General features: G+C 49.2%; 1 protein-coding gene across 12 annotated transcripts in view; it reads left to right on the top strand.

The window, feature by feature from the left end:
• The window catches only part of LOC129833964 (BAH and coiled-coil domain-containing protein 1), a 217,364-nt gene that overhangs the window by 136,217 nt on the left and 63,647 nt on the right, over positions 1 to 17,500 (top strand). For 8 of the 12 annotated variants that reach the window (XM_055898771.1, XM_055898770.1, XM_055898772.1 and 5 more), the window contains 5 exons: positions 1,004 to 1,129; positions 3,256 to 5,616; positions 9,154 to 9,268; positions 11,470 to 11,681; positions 11,962 to 12,120. In XM_055898771.1, coding sequence (XP_055754746.1) covers positions 1,004 to 1,129; positions 3,256 to 5,616; positions 9,154 to 9,268; positions 11,470 to 11,681; positions 11,962 to 12,120 — 2,973 coding nt within the window. The remainder of the gene's footprint in view (positions 1 to 1,003; positions 1,130 to 3,255; positions 5,617 to 9,153; positions 9,269 to 11,469; positions 11,682 to 11,961; positions 12,121 to 17,500) is intronic. The other 4 variants (XM_055898776.1, XM_055898777.1, XM_055898769.1 and 1 more) reach the window with 2 other exon arrangements.

The following is a 17,500-nucleotide window of genomic DNA, read 5'->3' as shown; positions in this document are numbered from 1 at the left end:
CAGCTTGAAATAGATACAGTATATTAACATCTATGGTTGATTATGAACCGGGTAAAGTTCCAAGTGAGGTAACAGCCTCTGACAGAGCTGTTATGGGGCTCTGATGCATGAAGGAGATGTTTCAGAGCGGTGGCTGTTTTCATTGTCTAAAGGCTTTAACATCGTCTCTCACTCCTTCTTTCTATCCTTCTCTGTCTCCTTCTCTCTCTACCTTATCTCTTCTTCTCTGTCTCCTTCTCTGCCTCCTTCTCTCTCCTTCTCTGTCTCCTTCTTTCTCTACCTTATCTCTTCTTCTCTGTCTCCTTCTCTGCCTCCTTCTCTCTCCTTCTCTGTCTCATTCTCTCTCTACCTTCTCTCTCCTCTGTCTCCTTCTCTCTCTACCTTCTCTCTCCTTCTCTCTCTACCTTATCTCTCCTTCTCTCTCTACCTTCTCTCTCCTTCTCTCTCTCCTTCTCTGTCTCCTTCTCTCTCTACCTTCTCTCTCCTTCTCTCGCTCCTTCTCTGTCTCCTCTCTCCTTGTTTCTGTCCTTCTCTCTCTACCTTCAAGGTCCTTTGTGTTTGAAATGTAATCCTGGTAGATTGTGTAAATATTCTGCAGATGGGCTTGTTGTCATAGAACCAGGTGCCGAGTCTTGAAGGTCTCCAGTCAAATTGATCTTTGAACCCTAGAAAAGGGCAGTGATGTCTGGTCTCAGTGATGTCTGGTCTTATCAGTCTCTCTCTCTCTCTCTCTCTCTCTCTCTCTCTCTCTCTCTCTCTCTCTCTCTCTCTCTCTCTCTCTCTCTCCTCTCTCTCTCTCTCTCTCTCTCTCTCTCTCTCTCTCTCTCTCTCTCTCTCTCTCTCTCTCTCTCTCTCTCTCTCTCTCTCTCTCTCTCTCTCTCTCTCTCTCTCTCTCTCTCTCTCTCTCTCTCTCTCCCTCCCCCACTCTCTCTCCCCCCACTCTCTCTCCCCCCACTCTCTCTATCGTTCTCTTTTTCTGTCTCTTTCTCTCTCTCCCTCCCAGCAGCCCCGGGGTATCCTCGATTCTCAGGGAGTCTCGCCCATACCTTCCTTCCCATGAGCCACTTGGATCACCATGCCAACAGCGGCGTCCTCTACGGGCAGCACCGTTTCTACGACACCCAAAAAGGTGAGTCGCAAACACATTAAAATTCAATCAGACGGAATTAAGATATTGAAATCCAATTGAACACAACAAAGTATGATGTAATTGGATAATGGATATTGCTAGCTATGTGGATGCCCACAGGGATATTACCTTAAATGTAATAATGTAATCCTGTCTTTTAGATTTGCTGCCTGGTTGGCCAATGGGTGTTTTTTAAAGGGGAAGTTCAGGATTTTACAGCTGGATATTTCCTCAGCCTGAAAGTCGTCTATGGGCCAGTAAAAACTGTAATCCATGGTTTGGTTTTCTATTAAAACAGACACTACAAACTTCAGCTAACTTTATCCACTACTACCTAAAAGTCAACGGAAGTGAATCTTTTTGTTAAAGGCCAAATCACCTCTAAGTAACATCAAACCAAATATGGAGTTGACTTCAGTTGATTTCAGTAGATTTGATCATGACATTTTAACAATTGCACACATTAGCCATTAACTTGTGAGCTAGTGGTGGCTAAAGAGCTAGTGGTGGCTAAAGAGCTAGTGGTGGCTAAAGAGCTAATGGTGGCTAAAGAGCTAGTGGTGGCTAAAGAGCAGGTGGTGGCTAAAGAGCTAATGGTGGCTAAAGAGCTAGTGGTGGCTAAAGAGCTAATGGTGGCTAAAGAGCTAGTGGTGGCTAAAGAGCTAATGGTGGCTGAAGAGCTAGTGGTAGCTAAAGACCTAGTGGTGGCTAAAGACCTAGTGGTGGCTAAAGAGCTAGTGGTGGCTAAAGACCTAGTGGTGGCTAAAGAGCTAATGGTGGCTAAAGAGCTAGTGGTGGCTAAAGAGCTAGTGGTGGCTAAAGAGCTAGTGGTGGCTAAAGAGCTAGTGGTGGCTAAAGAGTTAGTGGTGGCTAAAGAGCTAGTGGTGGCTAAAGAGCTAGTGGTGGCTAAAGAGCTAGTGGTGGCTAAAGAGTTAGTGGTGGCTAAAGTGGTTGACGTTTGTAGTGGCTGTTTAAAGGAAAACAAACCACGAATTACACTTTCTAACACAAATCTCTAAAATCCTGAACTTCCCCTTTAGGAGTCTGTTTCTTTTCTACTGAACAGAAATATAAATGCAACATGCAACAATTTAAATTATTTTACTGATTTACAGTTCATATAAGGAAATCAGTCAATTGAAATAAATAAATTAGGCTCTAATCTATGGATTTTACATGAATGAGCATTGGCACAGCATGGGTGGGCCTGGGAGGGTATAGGCCCATCCACTGGGGAGCCAGGTCCACCCACTGGGGAGCCAGACCCACCCACTGGGGAGCCAGGCCCATCCACTGGGGAGCCAGGCCCATCCACTGGGGAGCCAGGCCCACCCACTGGGGAGCCAGGCCCACCCACTGTGGAGCCAGGCCCCTTCCACTGTGGAGCCAGGCCCACCCACTGGGGAGCCAGACCCACCCACTGGGGAGCCGGGTCCAGCCACTGGGGAGCCGGGCCCACCCACTGGGGAGCCAGGCCCACCCAGTCAGAATTCGTTTTTCCCCACAAAAGGGCTTTATTACAGACAGAAATAAAGTTTCATCAGCTGTCCGGGTGGCTGGTCTCAGACGATCCCGCACGTGAAGAAGTCGGATGTGGAGGCCCTGGGCTGGCGTGGTTACATGTGGTCTGCGGTTGTGAGGCCGGTTGGACGTACTGCTAAATTCTCTCAAACGACGGCTTATGGTAGAGAAGTTAACATTCAATTCTCTGGCAACAGCTCTGGTGGACATTCCTGCAGTCAGCATGCCAATTGCACACTCCCTCAAAACTTGATACATATGTGGCATTGTGTTGTGTGAAAAAAACTGCATATTTTAGAGTGGCCTTATATTGTCCCCAGCACAAGGTGCACCTGTATAATGATCATGCTGTTTAATCAGCTTCTTGATATGCCACACCTGTCAGGTGGATGGATCATCTTGCTCACTAACAGGGGTGTAAACACATTTGTGCACAACATTTGAGAGAAATAATCTTTTCGTACGTTTAGAACATTTCTGGGATCTTTTATTTCAGCTCATGAAACATGGAACCAACACTTTACATGTTGCCTTTATATTTGTGTTCAGTATATATCATTGAAATATTTTATATTTATATAATTTGGAACTTTTATATCTTACAGAGAACTTCTATCTAAGAAGCCTTCCGTCCCAGCCCCCTCTCATCTCAGCCAATCACGGTCTTCCGCCCATCTCCAGGGCGGGGCCGGGACACCCTCAGGGCTCCTGCAGTCGGGACATGGACCCAGGGGGCGGAGTCAGCCTACACAAGGGCCTGAAGGAGGGGTCCGTCGAGAGAGGGGTGGTCCCCAGCACCAAGGACAAGGAGAGGCCCAGCAGCAAACAGGAGACCAAGGAGCGACAGCAGCACCACAGCCACCACCCCCAGCCCTCACATCCACACCACCACCACCCACACCCCGGCCACACACAGCCACACCCCCACCAGCAGCACCCCCAGTATCCACAGCACCCGGTCTCCCTGGAGGAGGTCAATAGCAGAGCCCTGGAGAGGCACATGGAGCACCAACAGACCCTAGGTATGACCAGAACCCTCAGCGCCTGCCTGCTCAACGGAAAGATGCAGAACGGGGGGGACTCTGGAACGGGTGGGGCCAAGGCTTCCATGACTAGCTATGGGGGGGAGGTGGTGGGGAGCAGGGGGGCTCAGACACAGGCCAGCCACAGACACATGGAGGGTGGGGGGAACGTCCGCTGCACCAAGGAAGGGGTGAGCGGCGAGATGAGGATCAGTGAGCAGCCTTCGGACTGTCTGGAGGGGAGGGGCCAGATGCTCCACCACGCCCTTCCCTACTCTGTGGCGCCTCCTCTACAAATGGGTTCAGCCGCTGGGGGAGGCCACCCCCACCTCCACCCCCACCACCACCCTCACCCGCATCCGGGGGGGTTCCACTGCCTTCAGCTCCACCCCAGCCATCCCCATCACCCCCACACACACCACCACCCGGACTTCTTCTGCTCACCTCCACCTGCCCCTCTAACCAACCCCTCGCCGCACGAGAGGGGAGGGGGAGGGGGGCGAGACCCCAAAGTGACAGGGCCCACGTTCATACCATCTGTAGGGGGAGGACACCTGGGGGACAAGTCCAGCGGGGACCCCTTCCAGATGGGCACCCCAACCGCCTGCCAGGGGTTAGTGGGTGGGGGCGGCAGTGCCAAGGACAAGGCCATGGAGAAGAGTGGGGGAGGGCCCCCTCCCAGTAACTGGCACAGGAAACAGCAACAGCAGCACCCGTACAGAAAGGCTGAGAAGGCCCCGGACTGGATGCAGCAGCAGAGTCACCACCACCACCCCCAACAACCCCAGCCCCAACAAACCCAGCAGCCCCAGCCCCAACAACCCCAGCCCCAGCAACCCCAGCCCCAACAACCCCTTCCCCAGCAGCCCCAGCAGCCCCAGCCCCAGCAGCACCAAGCCGTGCGTTCCCGCAGCGTTGAATGCATCAATAGCGTGGGAGTGGACACCACCGATGTGTTCCGGCCCTCTCTTCCCCAGGGAGCCAAGGCCGGACACTCCCTCCCCCACTCAGTCAACACCTCCCCCTACAGAGACTGCTCCCTCCCGGGCCCCCTGCCCAACGCCTCACCCCTGGGGGGTCGGGGAGGTGCAGGCGGTGGTGCTGGAGGTGGGAGTTGTTCCTTACAGAGAGATGGCCAGAAGGTGGCCCGTATTCGCCACCAGCAGCACGGCGGGCCTGGCCCGGACGCCCCAGCAGCAGAGCTGAACCAGAGCAACAAACAGAACCAGAACCAGGACCTGAACAGGAAGCTGGAGATGGAGATGTCCCCGTACGGCTACAGCAACAGTGGGCAGGGACAGCAGCATCACCCCCAGCAGCCCCCGGTTCCTCCCTGGGCCATGAGGCCTCACCACGTCCACCCTGCAGAGGAGGAGCAGCAGCGGAAGGCCTACATGGAGTCTCTCAGTGGTGGCATGCAACAACCCCAGCAACAACCAGGGCAAGGTATGGGCCTCCCTCCTCATCCTTCTCCCCAGCCCCAGCCACCTCCACCCCCAGCCCCCTCTCAGCAGCAGCAAGACCCCCAGGTCGCCTCACAGGCCCAGGAGGAGAGCAGTGCCATGAAGAGCCTGCTGAAGTACAGCACCCAGCAGCAGCCCCTGCTCCTCTCCCAGAAGAGTCCCTTCGGAGGCCTGGGGAGCCTCAAATCCGGTGGCCCTGGTGGTCCTGGAGGTGGAGCCCCTGGGGTTAGCTGCACCCTGCAAGGCAGCAAACAACAACAGGCCCTACCCACCAGGAAGGGCCCGGCCAATGACGGCGAGCGCTCTGACTGTGGGGGGCGTGGCCGGGAGGTGGGCGAGGCGGTGGGTCATGGTGAGGGAGAGGTGCGCCAACCGCCTGTGGGCATCGCAGTCGCCGTGGCGAGGCAGAGGGAACCGTCCTGTCGCCCGGTGGACGCCCACCACAACAGCCGGCAGGGGCGGGTGCACCCCTCCATGAAAGGTACGGGGGTAACCTCCGGGCCTTTGGGGTCGCTTGCTTAAATAAACAGAAGGAGCAGGGGAACTGAGCAGAGATTATTTGTCTACGACCTTTGGAAGACCTCACTGATGAAAAATAAACAGCGGGCTTTGCCAAAGCCTAAAGTAGAAACAGCTTTATTTGACTAAACAGTTAAAGGCCTGCACTGGGAAGAAAAGAGAGGAGGAGAGAAGTACATGGCAGGAGATCTGAGTCTGTGGCAGTAGAGCTGTAGTAGGTATGGTTGTCAGAGAGAGAGGCAGGTAGTAGAGTTAGTGTTCCCTGGGAGTTAGTGTACCCTGGGTGTTAGTGTTCCCTGGGAGTTAGTGTTCCCTGGGTGTTAGTGTTCCCTGGGAGTTAGTGTTCCCTGGGTGTTAGTGTACCCTGGGAGTTAGTGTACCCTGGGTGTTAGTGTTCCCTGGGAGTTAGTGTTCCCTGGGTGTTAGTGTTCCCTGGGAGTTAGTGTTCCCTGGGTGTTAGTGTACCCTGGGAGTTAGTGTACCCTGGGTGTTAGTGTTCCCTGGGAGTTAGTGTTCCCTGGGTGTTAGTGTACCCTGGGTGTTAGTGTACCCTGGGAGTTAGTGTTCCCTGGGTGTTAGTGTACCCTGGGAGTTAGTGTTCCCTGGGAGTTAGTGTACCCTGGGAGTTAGTGTACCCTGGGTGTTAGTGTTCCCTGGGAGTTAGTGTACCCTGGGTGTTAGTGTACCCTGGGTGTTAGTGTACCCTGGGAGTTAGTGTTCCCTGGGTGTTAGTGTACCCTGGGAGTTAGTGTTCCCTGGGAGTTAGTGTACCCTGGGAGTTAGTGTTCCCTGGGAGTTAGTGTACCCTGGGAGTTAGTGTACCCTGGGTGTTAGTGTTCCCTGGGAGTTAGTGTACCCTGGGTGTTAGTGTACCCTGGGTGTTAGTGTACCCTGGGTGTTAGTGTACCCTGGGTGTTAGTGTACCCTGGGTGTTAGTGTACCCTGGGAGTTAGTGTTCCCTGGGTGTTAGTGTACCCTGGGAGTTAGTGTTCCCTGGGAGTTAGTGTACCCTGGGAGTTAGTGTACCCTGGGTGTTAGTGTTCCCTGGGAGTTAGTGTACCCTGGGTGTTAGTGTACCCTGGGTGTTAGTGTACCCTGGGAGTTAGTGTTCCCTGGGTGTTAGTGTACCCTGGGAGTTAGTGTTCCCTGGGAGTTAGTGTACCCTGGGAGTTAGTGTACCCTGGGTGTTAGTGTTCCCTGGGTGTTAGTGTTCCCTGGGTGTTAGTGTACCCTGGGAGTTAGTGTACCCTGGGAGTTAGTGTACCCTGGGAGTTAGTGTACCCTGGGAGTTAGTGTACCCTGGGAGTTAGTGTACCCTGGGTGTTAGTTTACCCTGGGAGTTAGTGTACCATGGGAGTTAGTGTACCCTGGGAGTTAGTGTACCATGGGTGTTAGTGTTCCCTGGGTGTTAGTGTTCCCTGGGTGTTAGTGTACCCTGGGAGTTAGTGTACCCTGGGAGTTAGTGTACCCTGGGAGTTAGTGTACCCTGGGAGTTAGTGTACCCTGGGTGTTAGTTTACCCTGGGAGTTAGTGTACCATGGGAGTTAGTGTACCCTGGGAGTTAGTGTACCATGGGAGTTAGTGTACCCTGGGTGTTAGTGTTCCCTGGGAGTTAGTGTACCCTGGGTGTTAGTGTACCCTGGGTGTTAGTGTACCCTGGGAGTTAGTGTACCCTGGGAGTTAGTGTACCCTGGGAGTTAGTGTACCCTAGGAGTTAGTGTACCCTGGGTGTTAGTGTTCCCTGGGAGTTAGTATACCCTGGGAGTTAGTGTACCCTGGGTGTTAGTGTACCCTGGGAGTTAGTGTACCCTGGGTGTTAGTATACCCTGGGAGTTAGTGTACCATGGGTGTTAGTGTTCCCTGGGAGTTAGTGTACCCTGGGAGTTAGTGTACCCTGGGTGTTAGTGTTCCCTGGGAGTTAGTGTACCCTGGGAGTTAGTGTACCCTGGGAGTTAGTGTACCCTGGGAGTTAGTGTTCCCTGGGTGTTAGTGTTCCCTGGGAGTTAGTGTACCCTGGGAGTTAGTGTACCCTGGGAGTTAGTGTACCCTGGGAGTTAGTGTACCATGGGATTTAGTGTACCCTGGGAGTTAGTGTACCATGGGAGTTAGTGTACCATGGGAGTTAGTGTACCCTGGGAGTTAGTGTACCATGGGAGTTAGTGTACCCTGGGAGTTAGTGTACCCTGGGAGTTAGTGTACCCTGGGTGTTAGTATACCCTGGGAGTTAGTGTACCCTGGGAGTTAGTGTACCCTGGGTGTTAGTATACCCTGGGAGTTAGTGTACCCTGGGTGTTAGTGTTCCCTGGGAGTTAGTGTACCCTGGGAGTTAGTGTACCCTGGGTGTTAGTGTACCCTGGGAGTTAGTGTACCCTGGGAGTTAGTGTACCCTGGGAGTTAGTGTACCCTGGGAGTTAGTGTACCCTGGGTGTTAGTATACCATGGGAGTTAGTGTACCATGGGAGTTAGTGTACCCTGGGAGTTAGTGTACCCTGGGTGTTAGTGTACCCTGGGAGTTAGTGTACCCTGGGAGTTAGTGTACCATGGGAGTTAGTGTACCATGGGAGTTAGTGTACCCTGGGAGTTATTGTACCCTGGGAGTTAGTGTACCCTGGGTGTTAGTATACCCTGGGAGTTAGTGTACCCTGGGTGTTAGTATACCCTGGGAGTTAGTGTACCCTGGGAGTTAGTATACCCTGGGTGTTAGTATACCCTGGGAGTTAGTATACCCTGGGAGTTAGTGTGCCCTGGGTGTTAGGTAGAGATTCCACCCTTAATGTTAGAGTTAGGTAGAGATCCCACCCTTAAGGTTAGAGTTAGGTAGAGAACCCACCCTTAAGGTTAGAGTTAGGTAGAGATTTCCACCCTTAATTTTAGAGTTAGGTAGAGATCCCACCCTTAATGTTAGAGTTCGGTAGAGATTCCACCCTTAATGTTAGAGTTAGAGATCCCACCCTTAATGTTAGAGTTAGGTAGAGATCCCACCCTTAATGTTAGAGTTAGGTAGAGATTCCCACCCTTAATGTTAGAGTTAGGTAGAGATTCCACCCTTAATGTTAGAGTTAGGTAGAGATCCCACCCTTAATGTTAGAGTTAGGTAGAGATTCCACCCTTAATGTTAGAGGTCGGTAGCGATTCCACCCTTAAGGTTAGAGTTAGGTAGAGATCCCACCCTTAATGTTAGAGTTAGAGATCCCACCCTTAATGTTAGAGTTTGGTAGAGATCCCACCCTTAATGTTAGAGTTTGGTAGAGATTCCACCCTTAATGTTAGAGTTTGGTAGAGATTCCACCCTTAATGTTAGAGTTTGGTAGAGATTCCACCCTTAATGTTAGAGTTTGGTAGAGATTCCACCCTTAATGTTAGAGTTTGGTAGAGATCCCACCCTTAATGTTAGTTTTAGATAGAGATTTGTGCGGTGCAGCGAGTGAGTGTTGGGGGTTAGGGCTCATCAGGGGATAGGTGGTGAAGACCTCTCCCTGAACTGATATTTGTCTCCTAGGACCTCCTCGCTCCATGTACCCCTCAGACCCTGCAGGAGAGGAGGAGAGGAAGAGGATGAGTGGAGAGCGGATGGGTCTGACCTGCCTGGACCGAGACAGAGAGGCCTACATCAGGTGAGACTCAGTCTGACGTTACTCAGCAATATGACATCATCATACACAGCGGGGCAACTTTCTGATTACAGACGTCAACAAGAACAAAACGTCACTATACGCTTGGAAATAGGATATGTCACAAACAGCAACATGTAAACATATTACTGGAGACACCCTACCAGTTTTGGAGGCAGCGTTGTGTTTGCTAGCATAGAGCGGTAACAGTATCTACCTAACAGTAAATAAGTATATTGTTTCACCCCACAGTTAACCTCACTAGGGTTTGTGGGACGGTAGCGTCCCACCTCGTCAACAGCCAGTGACACTGCAGGGCGCCAAATTCAAAACAACAGAAATCCCATAATTTAAATTCCTCAAACATACAAGTATTTTACACCATTTTAAAGATACACTTGTTGTAAATCCAGTCATGTGTCCGATTTCAAAAAGGTTTTACGATGATAGCACACCAAACAATTATGTTAGGTATGAGCCAAGTCACAGAAAAAGACAGCCAAATTTCCAGCCAAAGAGAGGAGTAACAAAAAGCAGAAATAGAGATAAAATGAATCACTAACCTTTGATGATCTTCATCAGATGACACTCATAGGACTTCATGTTACACAATACATGTATGTTTTGTTCGGTAAAGTTCATATTTATATCCAAAAATCTGAGTTTAGGTGGGACGCTACTGTCTCATTTGGCAAAATGCCAGAGAAAATGCAGAGCGCCAAATTCAAATTAATTACTATAAAAATCGAACTTTCATTAAATCACACATGAAAGATACTAAATTAAAGCTACACTGGTTGTGAATCCAGCCAACATGTCAGAATTCTAATAGGCTTTTCTGCGAAAGCAAAAGATGCTATTATCTGAGGATAGCACCATTGTAAACAAAGAGAGAGAAGCATATTTCAACCCCGCAGGCGCGACACAAAACGCAGAAATAAAAATATAATTCATGCCTTACCTTTGACGAGCTTCTGTTGTTGGCACTCCAATCTGTCCCATAAACATCACAAATGGTCCTTTTGTTTCATTAATTCCGTCGATATATATTCAAAATGTCCATTTATTTGGCGCGTTTGATCCAGAAAAACACTGGTTCGTGAAACGTGACTACAAAATATCTCAAAGGTTACCTGTAAACTTTGCCAAAAAAATTCTAACTGGGCCTCCCGGGTGGCGCAGTGGTCTAGGGCACTGCATCGCAGTGCTAGCTGTGCCACCAGAGTCTCTGGGTTCGCGCCCAGGCTCTGTCGCAGCCGGCCGCGACCGGGAGGTCCGTGGGGCGACGCACAATTGGGCTAGCGCGCTTCAACGACTCCTGTGGCGGGCCGGGCGCAGTGCGCGCTAACCAAGGGGGCCAGGTGCACGGTGTTTCCTCCGACACATTGGTGCGGCTGGCTTCCGGGTTGGAGGCGCGCTGTGTTAAGAAGCAGTGCGGCTCCTCCACTCTGCCCTTCCTCCTCTACTCTGACCTTCCTCCTCTACTCCCACTTTCCTCCTCTACTCCCACTTTCCTCCTCTACTCCCACCTTCCTCCTCTACCCTGACCTTCCTCCTCTACTCTGACCTTCCTCCTCTACTCTGCCCTTCCTCCTCTACTCTGCCCTTCCTCCTCTACCCTGACCTTCCTCCTCTACTCTGACCCTCCTCCTCTACTCTGACCTTCCTCCTCTACTCTCACCTTCCTCCTCTACTCCCACCTTCCTCCTCTACTTCCACCTTCCTCCTCTACTCTGACCTTCCTCCTCTACTCTCACCTTCCTCCTCTACCCTGACCTTCCTCCTCTACTCTCACCTTCCTCCTCTACTCTGACCTTCCTCCTCTACCCTGACCTTCCTCCTCTACTCTGACCTTCCTCCTCTACTCTGACCTTCCTCCTCTACCCTGATCTTCCTCCTCTACCCTGACCTTCCTCCTCTACTCTGACCTTCCTCCTCTACTCCCACTTTCCTCCTCTACTCCCACTTTCCTCCTCTACTCTCACCTTCCTCCTCTACCCTGACCTTCCTCCTCTACTCTGACCTTCCTCCTCTACTCTGACCTTCCTCCTCTACCCTGATCTTCCTCCTCTACCCTGACCTTCCTCCTCTACTCTGACCTTCCTCCTCTACTCTGACCTTCCTCCTCTACTCTGCCCTTTCTCCTATATATTATTCTGTGTTTTCTGTCTCTCCTCATTTCTCTCTCAATGGTTCTATCTCAGGGATAATAAAGATCCAGTGGAATTCACAAGGATCCATCCGTCCAACAGCTGTCACGGTGACATCACCTCTCACCTCATGGTGCCGGGTGGGACTTCCCTACAATCTGGCCAATTAGGAGACCCCTCTGCACATGCACACGCCCACTCGGCCCACCACCATTGGATGCCGAGCACTGGAAGTCCCTCCATCTGGATGACAAGCCACTCCTACGGTGAGAAAGTTAAATTGGATTCAAATTGAGAAAACTTTATTTCCATAATAACCAACGTGTTGGTGTCACACTATAAATAAAAAACAATCAATTGTAATGCCTCAATATAAAAACATTCATGAAAATTTAGATAAGTCCTACAGATGTATTCTAGATCAGTCTTCATCTTGCTATTTCCTGTCCTGTTGCTGCCTTTGCAGGCTGTGTTGCAGTATAGCTGTATTGGTAATGAACTACACATAGCTGTTGAATCTGTTGTAACATCTTCCTGATGTTGCAGGAATCGGCCACTCAGCCCTTCACCAGAACCTCACCCCAGGTTTTTCTGCAGCCATGCCAGGGTCTCTACAGCCTGTGCTGCCTTTGCCCCAGGACCCGTCTACCCAGCTGGTGGTGCTACCCACAGAGCCTGCTGCCCACCCTGCCACACATCACCTGGGTGAGCCTCACTATTTTTATCAATGTGTTTTTTCGCAACGTGTTTTCAATGTGTTTTTTTCAATGTCTTTTCTCAATGGTTTTCTCCTCTTGCATGTCACTCTACATCCTTACTTAGTTACCCCATTTCACCCTTACCCCTTAACCCCTACCTTTACCCCTTAACCCCTACCTTTACCCCTTAACCCCTACCTTTACCCCTTAACCCCTACCTTTACCCCTTAACACCTACCTTTACCCCTTAACACTTACCCTTACCCCTTAACCCCATACCTTTACCCCTTAACCCCTACCTTTACCCCTTAACCTGTCTAGGATCAGCGTGGCGCTAGCGGCACACCCCCCCCCCCCCCACTGAAAAACCAGTGCCGCGAAATTCAAAAAAATTATTTTTTTAAAATATTTAACTTTCACACATTAAAGTCCAATACAGCTAATGAAAGACACAGATCTTGTGAATCCAGTCAACATTTCCGATTTTTAAAATGTTTTACAGGGAAGACACAATATGTAAAGATGTACATCTATTACCTAAAAACACATTAGCATAATCCACTATCTTTTATTTGTCCACCAACACCAGTAGCCATCACCAATTCGGCTAAACTAAGATATTTATAGCCCCTAACCAACAAAAAAACTCATTAGATGACAGTCTGATAACATATTTATGGTATGGGATAGGTTTTGTTAGAAAAAAGTGCATATTTCAGGTAGATGGCATAGGTTACAATTGCACCCACCGTCACAAATGGAATAGAAAAACTACTTAGAGCAACGTGTTTACCTACTTACTAATCATCAAACATTTCGTAAAAATACACAGCATACACGAATCGAAAGACACAGATCCTGTGAATACAGACAATATTTCAGATTTTCTAAGTGTCTTACAGCGAAAACACAATAAATCGTTATATTAGCGTAGCACATAGCACATAGCAGCCCAGCATTGATTCTAGCCAAAGTGAGCGATAAAAGTCAACATCGCCAAAAGATATTAATTTTTTCACTAACCTTCTCAGAATTCTTCCGATGACACTCCTGTAACATCATATTACACATTCCATATAGAGTTTGATCGCAAATGTGTATATTTAGCCACCAAAATCATGGTTAGACAATGTGAAATGTAGACAAGCTGGTAAAGAAAAAGTCCTTGCGCCACTTAGACAGTGATCTACTCTTATACATAAATACTCATAAACGTGACTAAAAAATATAGGGTGGACAGGGATTGATAGACAATATAATTCTTAATACAATTGCGTTATTACATTTTTTAATTTATCCTTACTTTTCAATACAGTTTGCGCCAAGCGAAGCTACGTCAAAAAACATGGCGTCCTAAGCCACTAAAATGTTTCGACAGAAACACGATTTATCATAATAAAAATGTCCTACCTTGAGCTGTTCTTCCATCAGTATCTTGGGCAAAGGATCCTTTCTTGGGAGGAATCGTCTTTTGGTGGAAAGCTGTCCTCTTGCCATGTGAAAATGCCAACTGCGTTCGGGATGAACTGAAAGCGTGCCCACCTATTCACAGCGTTAAAGAAATAAATGTCCCAAAATCGCACTAAACGGATATAAATTGCTATAAAACGCTTTAAATTAACTACCTTATGATGTTTTTAACTCCTATAACGAGTGAAAAGATGACCGGAGAAATATAACAGGCTAAACTAACGCTTGGAACAGGAGCGGGTCGGTGTCCAGCACGCGCGTTACGCACCAAGGAAAGACTTGCTAGCTACAGGGTTTTTTGATTTATAGGGCCTGTGAACGCGCAATCGACCCCATTGGAATCGTCATCACGTAAAGGCATCCAGGGGAAGACGTAAGAAGTGTCCGTATAGTCATAGCAAAATCAGTGCCGTTTTAACTGACTTCAGAACAGTGGCCAACATTTCTGAAATCTGAATCCATGTCAGGGAAATTGCTGTAGAATGGGCTCTGTTCCACTTAGAGACAAAATTTCAACTCCTATAGAAACTATAGACTGTTTTCTATCCAATAATAATAATAATATGCATATTGTACGATCAAGGATTTTGTGGGAAGCCGTTTCAAAAATTAGCCAAATTAGCATAAATAGTCTAAACAGCGCCCCCATCCCCAACAGGTTAACACCTACCTTTACCCCTTAACCCCTACCTTTACCCCTTAACACCTACCTTTACCCCTTAACACTTACCCTTACCCCTTAACACCTACCTTTACCCCTTAACACCTACCCTTACCCCTTAACACCTACCCTTACCCCTTAACACCTACCTTTACCCCTTAACACCTACCCTTACCCCTTAACACCTACCTTTACCCCTTAACACCTACCTTTACCCCTTAACACCTACCCTTACCCCTTAACACCTACCTTTACCCCTTAACACCTACCTTTACCCCTTAACCCCTACCCTTACCCCTTAACACCTACCTTTACCCCTTAACACCTACCTTTACCCCTTAATACTTACCTTTACCCCTTAACACCTACCTTTACCCCTTAACACCTACCTTTACCCCTTAACACTTACCCTTACCCCTTAACACCTACCCTTACCCCTTAACACCTACCCTTACCCCTTAACACCTACCTTTACCCCTTAACACCTACCTTTACCCCTTAACACCTACCTTTACCCCTTAACACCTACCTTTACCCCTTAACACCTACCCTTACCCCTTAACACCTACCTTTACCCCTTAACACCTACCCTTACCCCTTAACACCTACCTTTACCCCTTAACACCTACCCTTACCCCTTAACACCTACCTTTACCCCTTAACACTTACCCTTACCCCTTAACACCTACCTTTACCCCTTAACACCTACCTTTACCCCTTAACACCTACCCTTACCCCTTAACACTTACCCTTACCCCTTAACACCTACCTTTACCCCTTAACACCTACCTTTACCCCTTAACACCTACCTTTACCCCTTAACACCTACCCTTACCCCTTAACACTTACCCTTACCCCTTAACACCTACCTTTACCCCTTAACACCTACCTTTACCCCTTAACACCTACCTTTACCCCTTAACACCTACCTTTACCCCTTAACACCTACCTTTACCCCTTAACACCTACCCTTACCCCTTAACACTTACCCTTACCCCTTAACACCTACCTTTACCCCTTAACACCTACCTTTACCCCTTAACACCTACCCTTACCCCTTAACACCTACCTTTACCCCTTAACACCTACCTTTACCCCTTAACACCTACCTTTACCCCTTAACACTTACCCTTACCCCTTAACACCTACCCCTCAACGTTGTATTCTCTTATTGCAGTCTGTTGTTTTCTGCTGCTGGTTGTATTTTCCATCCACTAGTTTTACTGCAGCGTTTCCTTTATATCCTGGTTGTATTAGTATATTATGTCGTCAGCTGAGGAGCTTTCTGTTAACGGCAGCACCCACACATATATACGCATCCACATAGAACACACACACAAGGGCATGCTGCACACACAAACACACACACACACAGAGAATACTCATCCCAGCTTCTGCTCACCACCTGTTCTGTCCCCCGCAGGGCTGGGTCCCTGGATGGGTCAGGGTGCACTCCAAAAACATATGTACACACACACACACACACACACACACACACACACACACACACACACACACACACACACACACACACACACACACACACACACACACACACACACACACACACCACAGAGGAAGAAACTAAAGCAGTGGTCTACATCTATGCAGCAGGACCTATTCAGCAAACAGACTGTGGAATGTAATTAGCTCTCCATCCTCAGTGGTGTGTTTCCTTCCGCGCTCCGCAGGAGGTGCAGAGGAGAGGGGAAGTGCATCCACGAAACCCTTCCCCGGGGAAAGATTAGCTGAGCCGGGTTAATGTTTCAGGACAAAGGTTCCATGGTGCGTCAGGGGGGCTGAGGGGGTGGAAGGAGGATCAGACTGGACATGCACATTAATGAGTGTACTGTGAAATATGTACGAGGACAAAACCACATTGAGTTGGAGAGAGAGGAAAGAGACAGAGAGAGAGAGACATAGAGAGACAGAGAGAGACAGAGAGAGAGAGACAGAGAGAGAGAGAGAGACAGAGAGAGAGAGAGAGAGAGAGAGAGAGAGAGAGAGAGAGGGAGAGACAGAGAGAGAGAGAGAGAGAGAGAGAGGGAGAGACAGAGAGAGAGAGAGGGAGAGAGAGAGAGACAGAGAGAGAGAGAGAGAGAGACAGAGAGAGTGAGAGACAGAGAGAGGGAGAGACAGAGAGAGAGACAGAGAGAGAGAGTGAGAGACAGAGAGAGGGAGAGAGAGAGGGAGAGACAGAGAGAGGGAGAGACAGAGAGAGAGACAGAGAGAGAGACAGAGAGGGAGAGAGAGCGAGAGAGAGAGAGAGAGAGATAGAGAGGGAGAAGAAGGCGTGGGCAGCTGAATCCCCAAAGCTGAGCTCCATGTGTCATAGTCAGTGTGCTCAGCTGCCCTCTCCCCAGATTCAGTCCACACACACACACACACACACACACACACACACACACACACACACACACACACACACACACACACACACACACACACACACACACACACACACACACACACACACACACACACACACACACACACACACACACACACACACACACACATTCCTCTCTGCTCTGTAAAGAAGACACATCAGGGGAACGGCTGAGCTGTGCTCCTCTTGAACATGGGAACTAGTATCCCTGCTGGTCCACAGGCTACTCATGTGGCCTGGAGAGCGGGCTGGAGTATGCTAGGCTGGATGGGTGGGTGAATCTTTAGGGAGCACTGCAGGGTCGATCGCTCCAAGGGGACAGTCATTTGGTTACTGGTCAGTGGCTCTGTCATCATCATCATCATCATCATGTAGTATATCATTATAGTCACAATCCAGTGTATTTTCAGGACAGCTGCTATGAGAGTCCATTCTATTCAGGAGAAGGAGAGAGAGAGGGGAGAGAGAAAAAGAGGGGGAGAGAGAGAGTGAGCGTGGGAGTGTTGCTGTTTAGGTGACCACGTTCTCAGTATAGAGCAGCAGTCTTTGTTCAACAGAGGGATGTGATCAGCAGTCTTTGTTCAACAGAGGGATGTGATTAGCAGTCTTTGTTCAACAGAGGGATGTGATCAGCAGTCTTTGTTCAACAGAGGGATGTGATCAGCAGTCTTTGTTCAACAGAGGGATGTGATCAGCAGTCTTTGTTTAACAGAGGGATGTGATCAGCAGTCTTTGTTCAACAGAGGGATGTGATCAGCAGTCTTTGTTCAACAGAGGGATGTGATCAGCAGTCTTTGTTCAACAGAGGGATGTGATCAGCAGTCTTTGTTCAACAGAGGGATGTGATCAGCAGTCTTTGTTCAACAG

The sequence above is a fragment of the Salvelinus fontinalis genome, chromosome 34 (assembly GCF_029448725.1).
Source record: "Salvelinus fontinalis isolate EN_2023a chromosome 34, ASM2944872v1, whole genome shotgun sequence".
Lineage (NCBI taxonomy): Eukaryota > Metazoa > Chordata > Actinopteri > Salmoniformes > Salmonidae > Salvelinus > Salvelinus fontinalis.
The sequence above is the reverse complement of the archived record's forward strand: the minus strand, read 5'-3'. Positions and strand labels throughout refer to the sequence as shown.